Genomic DNA, 11,207 nt, shown 5'->3' with positions numbered 1-11,207 from the left:
ACGTGTCGGAAAATCGAGAGCACCACTTCGTTAAACGGAAAATTTCGTAAAATCGGGTTGCGCTGGATTCAGGCTTGACTGTAGTTGAATCCTCACTAGCTTGCAGCCGGTTTCGACTGGCTTAATCGTTTGCAGGTTTAAGCGCACCCCAGAATTCAACTCATAATTGTTTAACTTTCGACTGATTGATTGATTGATTGATTGATTGATTGATTGATTGATTGATTGATTGATTGATTGATTGATTGATTGATTGATTGATTGATTGTCTGGAGTTCTTTGACGTACGCCTAAATCTTAGTAGACGAGAGGCTCTTTTTTGCATTTTGATGACCTCAGTATGGGAACAATTTTTTAATCTCGTTTGCAACTGTGCGTTGGCCTGCGCAGAAATTGCACCACCCACGATAACATAAAAGTTGCCTAGTTGCCGCTGCTTCATGATTACAGGCAGCGGGAACCGCGAGGACTGACTACGAAAGAATTAAAACGCGACGAGCGGTGAACTTCAACGCGCACGTGCTGTAAGAATTCTTTCTCAGTCGGCCGTCGTCGTTTCCGCTGCCCGTATAGTCATGAGCCGCACCTAGAAGTCAGAACTACGCAGCTGTCTGAACTGCTAATGGTTCGGCACGTACTGTACCGGGATAATATTCCCTTTGTCGTCGGTTCCCGGCACCGAATCAGCGCAGTTTCAACCCGTTAACTGGCCAACGGACCACACGCGAAACGAGACCGCTGCAGCATTGAAACTCGGCCGCGACGTTTTCACCTCGGGCGCAGTGCCAGTTGCATCCGCCCTCTTGTTTCTTCGATGCAGCACCGTAGGGAACCAAAGACGTGCAAATACGAACGTCGCTTGTGCCGCGTGTAGTCTACACCGTTAGAAGTATTACATATAGACCCTCCGCATCCCTTTCCGAACCGTAGTATCACGTGCGAGCTGCCTCCTTGCATTGGAACGGCAGTCGGGGGTTCGGTCTGAACCTTAGACATAGGGATCTCGTGCGGAAACGCATTTCCGCTTGTTGACCGCACCGCCTCTTCCGTATTCTGAGAATGTGTGCGCGCGTATTGACCACGTGACCCGCCGTAGACACGATGTACACCACAAGCCGAACGACTCGCCTGACGCGAGCACGTGATTTTACATAATGACCTTAGCTCCCTAAACGAATGAGAATTGATGCTCTAAGAGTACGGAGATGGTAACGCTGAATCAAGGTTCACTTTTAGCCTATGTAGATCTGCAACTTCCTCCGCGTTTGTTCGGCGGAAATATTAACGACGGTCTGTCAGATGGAGGCAGGACGAAGGACCGCGGCTTAACGTTAAAAAAAAGATGGCCCTGAAACTGCAGTGACGTCACAACGGCGTCACAGATTCTGGGGCGATCCGATTGGTGGGACACGCCGCGTTTGAAGTCCCAAAGCAACACTTGGGCTATGAGAAGCACTGCTTATGCGGAAGGCACACCCGACTAATTATGGCCACCTGGCGTACTTGTAACGTACAACAGAATCTTAAGAACGTTTTATTTTATTTATTTTTTCTCCATTCCGATAGTACCGGATATATGTTGCCGCTATCTATGACGTCACGGAAGGCCGGTTCGCGAAATCCAAGGTGGAGTCGCCACTCGCCCTTCGCTTCTGCGTCGTTTTCGGGCGCACCGCCAACTCTGTCGGCGTGCACTCATCATAGTTTCGGTATTCACTGCGCAATGGGCGGCTGGTTCAAACCAATACGCTCTCGCGTTTGAACGCGTGGCGTTTTCTCAGAACACGGAAGATTGCGGGCGCTTGTACATAGACCTTATTACTTAAAGTGCACTTATACGAACCAATTTAAGCGCGGTGGAGTACAGTACACGCCCTTTGAGAGAAATGAACTTTCGCGAAAGTCTTTAGCGATGCTGCCCCCTCTCCCCTTGTTTTTCTTTGTCGGTTATTTCGCCTGTTTCTTCTTTTTTTTTTTTTTTTTGAACCGTGCTAAGAGTCTGTCATCGAGTTCATGACCCAGACCACACAATCATGCAGCCTATCAGCTCGTCCCGTCGGGAAGAAACAAAAGACCTTTTTCTGCGCCGAGTCATGTTGTGTTTTGTATGCTCTATTGAACTCCGTTTATCGACTTGGAAATAATAAAGAAGGTTTTACGAACAACACTGCTTCAGCAACAACTTCTTCTTCATCTCATGGCGTGATCGCGGTGTCTCCGACTGCGACTCAAGGTAAGAACTCGCAATTGCAGTTAAGCCTGTAGGTTTAACCCCACGCAGGCAATGGTATCGCTCTTGATACGCTCAACTTGTGGCCCAGGTTTAAGGTGTTAGGATTACTCCAGCTTATAGTCAACACCCCCGATGACAATGGTCAAGAGGGGAAGAGAATTCGTTATAATGAATTCGGTTGAAAAGCACTGCTGGACACCTTCAAGCTGACTTCGACTTGCGAAAGATAAAAGCGAAGTAGCGTATTTTGATATGCTGGAGCAAGTTTTCAGCTGCACAGTTCAGGACAACAATTACTGATTGGTTAATTACTATAATAATTGTTTCTTTACAAAATAGCATGTCAATCCCACTTAATGCGGAAGTCAATGTTATGCAATACACGTTCCAGGGGATGTATTATGTATGAGTCCACCTAGCGGACGGTCCATTTCGGCCGCTGCTGATTGGCTGGGGCCGCTCGTCTCCTCCTCGCTCGTACAGCTGCATCCAATGAGCAGCGGCCGAAACGGACAGTCCACTAGGTGGACTCCTACAGAATACCTCCCCAGGCAGCTGGCTAGCTGCAGCGTACAGTTTGAGGTTTCAGAAAGCGTTACAGGGTGGTCCAACGTGAGGCCGGCAATTGTGTGTGTACGACGACGGCAGCAAGACGGCGGTGGCGACGATCGCATGACGTCGACGGCATGATTTCTACCCTCCGGTCGTTCGACGTGAGTTTGCGACACGCCAGCTGTTTTCTACACACGGGATGATAATCCTTAAGTTTCCCGGAATCCCTAAACATTGCCTGTGGCAGATGGCATAATTACTGTGCTTGAGTTTGATTATTCGAAAAAGCGGACGTTACTAACTCAAGAAATCGAAGCACATGTTAAACTAATTACGAACAATTCGGTGATTTACTTTTTTTAGTTGATTACATTACGGCACGTATTGCCATTTGCGAATGGTAGCCGGTGAGTGTGCAAGACGTATACACCTACTTGAAATGAATCTTCAGGACGGCACCAGTTTTGAGATATTATTTCTCAAATTGTGGGACGAAATGCATGGGCGTTCCAGCTACTTTTGTGCTGCAATGCATGAAAGAGCGTTTTGTTTTAAAAAAAAAAGTAAGTGGAACAACAGTGCATTTTTAGGTCGAGTTCGATGGCGCATATCTCCAAACTGGTGTTATTCTAGAAATTCATCCTCATTGGATGCGCTTTGCAATCTCACCGGCTACAGTTCGTAAATTGAAATATGTTCCGTAAGAACGCTGTTTATCAGATTCCTATGACGTGTGTTCATGTATACGTAGGGCAGACTTCGAGATGCATTAACACGAGACTAAGGGAACACTTATCTAGTCTGAAAGGTCGCCCTGGTACGCATTTGGCAATGCATTGTCAAGAACACGATTGCTGACGGTGTCTTAGCAGCACCTACATTTTGTGTAGGCATAGGAATCAAACCGCGAGAGAAATTGTGGAAGCGCACTGGATTGAAAAACAAAAGGGAAAATGCATCAGCCATCCTTCTATTTCATCGTTGGATAAAGAAAATTCGCTTCTGTCATCACATCTTTAACTCATTTTCATCGTAAGTGCTTGTTTCATGCGCCTTGTTGTTTTTATGTTGACCGGGTGGCTTTGGTCCACGGCATTTTATCTCATTTGCGCTATAGGCGTGCTCTGTTGACTGGATAACGCGCAGATCTGTGGGTATTTAAGCAGGGGGTTCTTCGAAAATAAAACCAGTTGTTAGAAAGCGCTCGTCCTTATGTTGCTCCTCTTCTTCGTCCCTGTTCGTTTGCGCATAAAAAGTTAAAAAAAGATGAATCTGTTCCAAATAGGCCGACTCGCAGTTATGCTTGTGCCGTAAAGTAATATATTAAGAAGTTAATTAGTGATTTTTTTTTCAGTTAGTTGGATATGTGTTTCGATCTCTCCTGCATGTAATGTCCACCTATCTGAATAATCCAGCTCAAGGACTAGAGTTATGTTACCTGCAACAGGCATTTTTTTTTATTCCTGAAAGCTTAAAGAACAATCACCCCGCGTATAGGTACGGGATAGACGCAAGAGAGAAAGAAACACGCATTGTGAGGTCATCCGCGGCTAAGTGTTACGCAATCGTGCGTACAGTGTCTATGTCCTTGCAGTATGCGTTAAAAGGACGATGGCATTTGTACTCCGGCGAAGATACGTTAAAATATGTTAGACCTTAATTGGGCCGATGATGAAGGTGGTAGAGTGCCGCACAACTTAGCGTTAGCTGCTAAGAGGAAAGGGCGAGGGGAATGTGGGCCGATTCTGACAGCGCGAGCAACCTCAAAGCACTAGCTGTCACGTCTCGCAGAGCGATAGTTTCGACTTTGGCACGAGAAAAGTACGCGCGCGATTGTGGATCTATGTGACGAGAATGCCTGGTTATTTAAAAAAAACTTTGTAGTGATCGTGCAATTTAGGAGGCACTGACAGAATTTTGACCGATGGTCGTAAACCGTATATATTTACGCACTCTCAACGTGGAAGTAATGTCAGTCGAGTTTGTCCCAATGGGCAGTAGTTGTGATGTTAGTTCAGTACAACTTAGTGACCGTTGTTTGGTAACGGCACTTCAGCTGGGCTTTGAGCAAATTCAGCTAGGACCTGTTGGTTTAAGAATGTTTTCTTTAAGTTAAACAACAAAGGGATTACTCGAAACACTGCTAGAGGACCATTCATAAAGTTATTACGCTCAGTCATCGGAAAACTTTGAAACGTGTATCAAAATTAAAGCTATATAGAAAGAGGCAGCATAGAACGGTACGACAAAATTTTAAAAAATCAAATGAAGTTTCGCGAGCAGCTCTATTAACTCAAAGCGAATGGAAACTGCTACGCCTGCAATGTTTACACACAAAATAAGGGAGGTTCAAAACTAACTAGAGCAGATTGATTCTGTCAGATAGGGAGCCGCAATAGTAAGAACGAGAGCAGAACAATTGTTGTCTGATGAAATGTTCACAAAGCATGCGTTAGCAGACAAGAAAGATTAATTTATACTTGTCAGAAGGAAATCAAAGGAATAACTTACAAAAACGAGGTGACATCCAATCCTAACACAACTGGCTGTGCATTTGGGGATTATTTTAGGTTTAGGTAGCAAGAAACCGACAGAGCTGGGATTCAAAAGGGATTTTTTTTTCACTCGTCATTTATGCCAAAACTTGAAGAATACGTAAAAAAGCACCTTGAACAGCGAATTAGCAGATGCGAAATTGGAGATGCACTAGACGATTTTTTTTTTCCGGAAGGCCACCGGGGCCTGATGGGCTAAGTGGTGCTTTTTACAAAGCCTTTAATCCCCGTCTTGTTCAGGCATTGTTCTTACAGTGTTGGCTGAAGCGTATATATGAAGTACAAAATTTACCTCCTTCAATCATTCTTTCGTATTTTGTGCTGATACCGAAGACATATTACCCAGGACGCCGACAGTTGCTGGGGGTCGTATTGTCCAGTAAGCCTCGTAAACCTCGATCACAAAATTCTTCATGAGAGTTTTATCAAGGCGGTTACAAAGTGTCATGAAGATGCTATATTTCGACCCCCATCATACGTGCGGTATCAAATTTAAGGGTCGCTCTATTGCTATACAAATGTCCTCGTTTCTCGGATCATTTTATAGAATGACGTGGCGCCTTTGAGGATCGAGTTGTTTTGTCGCCATTTGATCTCGTAAAGACATTTGACCGCATATCCCGTGAAATCCTACGTGCCACTTTTTAAGGTATAAAAGTGCCCCATGCAAATAGTACTGCGCATTCCATTGTTAACGGCAACGTGTCCGATAACGCGCATGTATACTCAAATGTTCGCCAGGGATGCGCAGTGTCGGCCTTACTTTTTTTTTTTTTTTTGCTGCATACATTGGAGCCCGTGTGCCTCTCTGGCTACGAACTACAACGGGCCCACCTTTAGGCGCTCGCGTGTGCTGATGATGTCGCTGTGTTTTGTTCAGATTCAGGCGGCATTCTCGAGGCAACTTGTATTGGTAAATGGAAATTACTGCACACAAACTGGAACTTTCCAGGCAAACTGGGAAAAGAGTTGCGGTCTCTGGCCCAGAAATTGACCGGCTACACCAGAATATTTTGCGAAGATGAAGTGGTTACAGCTGCCAAAAGTCAGCGCTGTTGCAGACGGCTGCGGGAACCGGAAGCCCAGTTGGAACACGTTGATGTCTCGGCACGACGCTGCGTGCTGTCGTGGTCCAGACTTGTCGGAAGCGAGTTCCTGTAAACGCGGTCACGTTTGGTTCGGTCAGCCCGACTTCCCGCTCGATCCACTCGCGTCGTGTTCATGTAAACGTAGCCATGGTCGTTTTTCACTGAACATACGTCTGGATATGCCTGCGTGAATGGCATGACGTGCATGTTGTGATGCCGTCGCATATCAGGATATGAATGTCATGGCATGACTGGCATAGCTTGCATATATATGCCACGACATGAATGTTCTTGAATGCGATTAGCATTTTTAGAATACTTCCCGCACTTTCCGGGGGCTGACTGACTATTTATCGGTCTATCCAGCTATCGCTCGCTCGCTCGCTCACGTTTGGTGCACTAGGGCTTTTCTTTTTCTTTTTTCTTTACCTACATTTCGTGCAGGCTCGTGTAGACGAGTGTGGTGCTGGGCGGAGGCTATGACGTCATGTGCTGCACTTGGCTCGCTGGGCTGTAGCCAACGAGAGCAGACAGCCCGTCGTATTCTGCATCAGCAGACGAAAAGCGCCAACTCGGCACTTCGCCTTACTTCCCACTTACTGGCCGCGTATGTGCCATTGCCTGAAACTAAACGCCAACGTACGAGTTCCCTTTCATCAACAAATCTGGGCAAACGGCAGCGAAATACATCGCGATTGCGCAGTGGACGAAGACAGCTTCTCAGTGCGTATAATACAGCGCGGAGCATGACACAGCCCGCACCATCATAGAGTAAGATCGTTTTATTTTCTTGGAAGGTTAGTTCACCTTCCTCTATGACACAAGGTCACGCCAGCACTTTGCTACCGTTCTTGCTGCGAATATTCACTATCGTCGCTGCATCAGCGCAGACAGCCGCAGGCAAACTGGCGCCACGCGTTTTGGCGCCAGCCCGCCAGCCTGCTTGTCTGCTGCCTACACTCACCAAAACCGAAGTGTAGAAAGTGCTACACCGAAGTGCTATACTAGAGCTATAAAAATGGCTTCGTGTAAATGGGCGGAGCTACACTTTTCTACACCAAATAAACAAAAAAAAAATGGCGACTTCCTACACTAGCTGCGCTGGTGTAGCCAGCGTAGGTAAAAAAAAAAAAAAAAGCCCTACTGTTTGATTCTCGGACTGCTTTTGTGCGTATTAGCTCTGCTCGCAGATGCTCCGGCTGCAAGCACAGCAACCCTGCAAGCGAGGCTTCTCAATGCGAAGACCTAAAACGCCTAAAACGAAGAAACACTTGGTGATTTAATAATGCCAAAGGAAAGTACGTGAGACCAACGCGCATATATGGCAATATATAGCAACGGTAATACGTGGTATATAGCAATACAAAACTAGCCAGCCACAAGCCTTGTTAATATATGGTAATACGCGAGTGCACATAATGATATTGTGCTACACATTGCCTCAGAGATTACCAACTGCTTTTGTAATCTTAACGCCTATGTAATTGTCAACCCATAATTATTCTAAAACATTTTTCAAAAAATTTGACTTACTCTTATATTATTCTTATCTTCAGGAAAAATATAATAACAATTTTACGCATGAAAAGTTGTCGCTTGCTGTTACCCTAACTCAACGCAGTAAGACCGTTTCTCCAGTATTTCTCTACACTGACGTAATGCGTGAAGACAACATTCGTCCATTACATACAGCTATTTCTGTGTTGTGCAGTTCTGTAATTAACGTCGCTGCCTAATTCGTGTATTTTATACGCGATAAAGTTTCTTTGTAAGCCGGTAGACACCAAACTGTAGCCACGGTGAGATTTGACGTTACTTGGCGGTCATAGGCGTGCCACAATCTATGTAGTTGGCCAAGTTGCGCCGCCAACTTGCCTGCCCTAGATAAGGCTTAGCTCGCATGTTTCGTGTTCATTGGCCATCACCTTATTTTGCGGAGTAACCGTCTTCGCGTTTTGGGCCGGTAGGATAGGTTTTACGAACGTCTCTCGATTCGCCGAGTGTCTTGTTGGACGCGCAGGACGCGTTCTTCTTTTAGAGGGAACCATCGCAAGTGATTACGTTGCGCTGCGGGCGAGCCTTGGAATTGTGGTGTGACGTCTGCCGTTCTTGTTTTTCTTTGCCTGCCTCGCGTACCCGAATCGATGTTGGCTGGCGTTTTCAGCAGCTTTCTATTTTGTCTCTTTCACTTCGCGGCAGTGCTGTAGTCTGCGAAAGGTTGAGCCTACCGTAAGCGCCTGTTCCAGCAGTTTGGTTTACCTGCTATCATCTGGCGTCTCGGCTGGAATCGCGTATCGCCTCGATTGACCCAGCTAGGCGCGTTTATAAGCACTCTCATTTGAGTTGTTTTGTGCGCCGGCTTCGCGTAACGGATCGTGAACGTTCACTTTCTTTTATTTTTTACGTGGCGTAGCGGCTTTCCATATCAACATCTGCGGTCTGTTTTTATATTTCAGGAGTACCGACTAGTACTTCGGGAAGACATGGCTTTCCCACCCCACAGACCGCCTCTAGGCATGCCCGGAATGCCGGGCATGCCGCCCATGTTAGCACCGCCGTACACCATGCCACACATGGGTAAGAACCGTGACGTTGCATGTTGACCGTATTCAACTCGTTTTGCGACGCCATTCCGCTCTGTGTTCCCCGCCCTGTCGAGCCCCTCTGGGGCAAAGAGCTCCCAAGATTATCAAGCCGCACCTTGGACTAGGAAAGTGATTTTGCCCAGCTGGATGTCGCAATTCCTCATCTGTGCCGTAGAAATGACATGTTTGCTGGCTAACACACCCAGGGTTCTACTAGGAAACGCGACTACCCAAGAAAGTGTACGGGGAAACCGCGCCGCGGTAGCTCGATTGGTAGAGCATCGCACGCGAAATGCGAAGGTTGTGGGATCGTTCCCCACCTGCGCCAAGTGTTTTCATCCACTTTCATTTACGTTAATTTGTCGTTTCTTTATTTCATTTATTAAGCACAAGTAATTTCCCCGATGTTGTCCTTGGTGTCAGTGTTTGTTGGCATCTTATGATATGTTTGACGCATGTAGCAATGTGATGTAGGTTGCTTCGAGGAGTAATATTTTCTATGCATTGCTCAGAGCATTTCAGAGTGGTGGCTTTGGCGAGTTTCAGGAGCATTATTGCAAGCTGCCCGATTGTAGAAAGATATATCCTGAAGCAGTTGCCAAGATATTACAGGAAGTTGCTTGTGAGGATGTTTATTTTAACGAGCTCTGGGGCTCTGAAGTAAACGCGGTGTACTTGATTGCGTCGCATTGTGTAATTGTTTAGTTGTGAATATGCCTCCCGAAAAGTAAGAAAAATTCAGGTCACCAACCACGTCAAGAATTGCTAGATGTTATAGAACCCCTTGGGTGTTCCTTGTTTGCAGCGCACTGTAATGAAGGAACCTATGTGGATTCCGAAACGAATTTGTTCGCAGTGAATTGTAGACGAGGAATGGTCACAGGCCCTAATTTTTCACCTGTTGTAACATGCTACCTGACCACACATACTGTCGTCAAACTCATGGCTATGCTTCCCAAAGTTGCACTTGTTGGCACTTCATGGCTTGATTGAGTTGCCGTCTGCCTTCTTTGCAAGCTTAACTTCTTGGTAAAACTCAAATAGTTGATTTCTGCCCAATTAACTAATTGAGCAGGGATGAAACTTCTGAATTATAGTTGTTCCTTGCAATAAGCTCTATAAAAAAAACTATTTAGATGCTTTTGTGTCACATCGTGGCATAGCCAGTTGATCGTTAGACCTTTGCCAGCATTATTATCTGTGCTGGGTGCTTTCCAGGCATTCAAGTTAACAAAACTTAAGTGGTTCATCATCTCACTCTAGTTCAGTCAAAGGTTGGTGTGCTTGTTCCCAGTTTTGATTGCTTTGCTGGTAAGATAAAAATCTGTGTGCAGATAATTTTTGTTCTTGATTCATTTCAAATAAAGATGAGTGCTTTAAAACACCTTGCAGCTAAATAAACGAGGTACAGAACGTAAACAACAAGAAAGGTATAACATTTTGACCTTTTATTTTTAAAAAATGATGTCAAAACTTTGCATGTTCAGTATGTTCGGTATGGGCAGGAGTGTGTTCTAGTTTGAAGATAATAAGCACGTGTACAGCAAGGTAAAAATTTCTGACCAAGAAATTTTCATAAACTTCTCTCTTTAGTGATTGCCTTTCACATTTACTAGTGTTCAGCTTGTAATTGAAGGATAAGTGAAGAATTGGCATTTTAATTATACGACGAAAGATGAATCAAGCAAAAAGCAGCGTGGTGTGATGCTACTGACTGCACGACCAAGAACCGCTGTAACGCTCCGTGGTTAGTAGACGCATCACGCTTTGTGTGTTACCCATATTGCAAGTTCTTTTTATCACCAGGGTTTTCCAGTTGCAAACTTGTAAGTAAGCCTACTTAAGTTGCAGGTGAGACAAGCTAAAGCTAAAAAAAAAGGTAATCGAGGCGTGACTTAACGATGGCTGGTTCAGCCGTGTATCATGCCTGCCAGTCAGTAGATTGGCCAAACAAACGTTAAGTGACATCTTGCTGACTTGGAATGGGAGATACATTTTACTGTTGCATTGAATACCGAGTTGCATAATTTCCCAAGGGCATTCTCTTCTATAGTGAAACATGACTTCTTGAATGCCATGTTTGCAAGTGAGCTTCTCACTGACGTTTGCTACCTGTTAATCTGGCTCCTTCATATTTTCTTTTCTTTTTCTGTTTTACATGTTCATGCACAACATATACTGCTCATGCAATTTT

General features: G+C 45.3%; 1 protein-coding gene across 4 annotated transcripts in view; it reads left to right on the top strand.

The window, feature by feature from the left end:
• The first annotated feature begins 8,077 nt into the window (after window positions 1–8,077).
• LOC142587977 (RNA-binding protein 25-like) overlaps window positions 8,078–11,207 on the top strand; it is a 51,446-nt gene continuing 48,316 nt past the window's right edge. For all 4 annotated transcript variants that reach the window (XM_075699383.1, XM_075699386.1, XM_075699385.1 and 1 more), the window contains exons 1-2: window positions 8,078–8,227; window positions 8,885–9,005. In XM_075699383.1, coding sequence (XP_075555498.1) covers window positions 8,912–9,005 — 94 coding nt within the window. In that variant the 5' untranslated portion in view covers window positions 8,078–8,227; window positions 8,885–8,911. The remainder of the gene's footprint in view (window positions 8,228–8,884; window positions 9,006–11,207) is intronic.

The sequence above is a fragment of the Dermacentor variabilis genome, chromosome 7, assembly GCF_050947875.1.
Source record: "Dermacentor variabilis isolate Ectoservices chromosome 7, ASM5094787v1, whole genome shotgun sequence".
NCBI classification, from domain to species: Eukaryota; Metazoa; Arthropoda; class Arachnida; order Ixodida; family Ixodidae; genus Dermacentor; species Dermacentor variabilis.
Note: the sequence above shows the minus strand (reverse complement) of the source record. Positions and strands in the feature narration are given on the sequence as shown.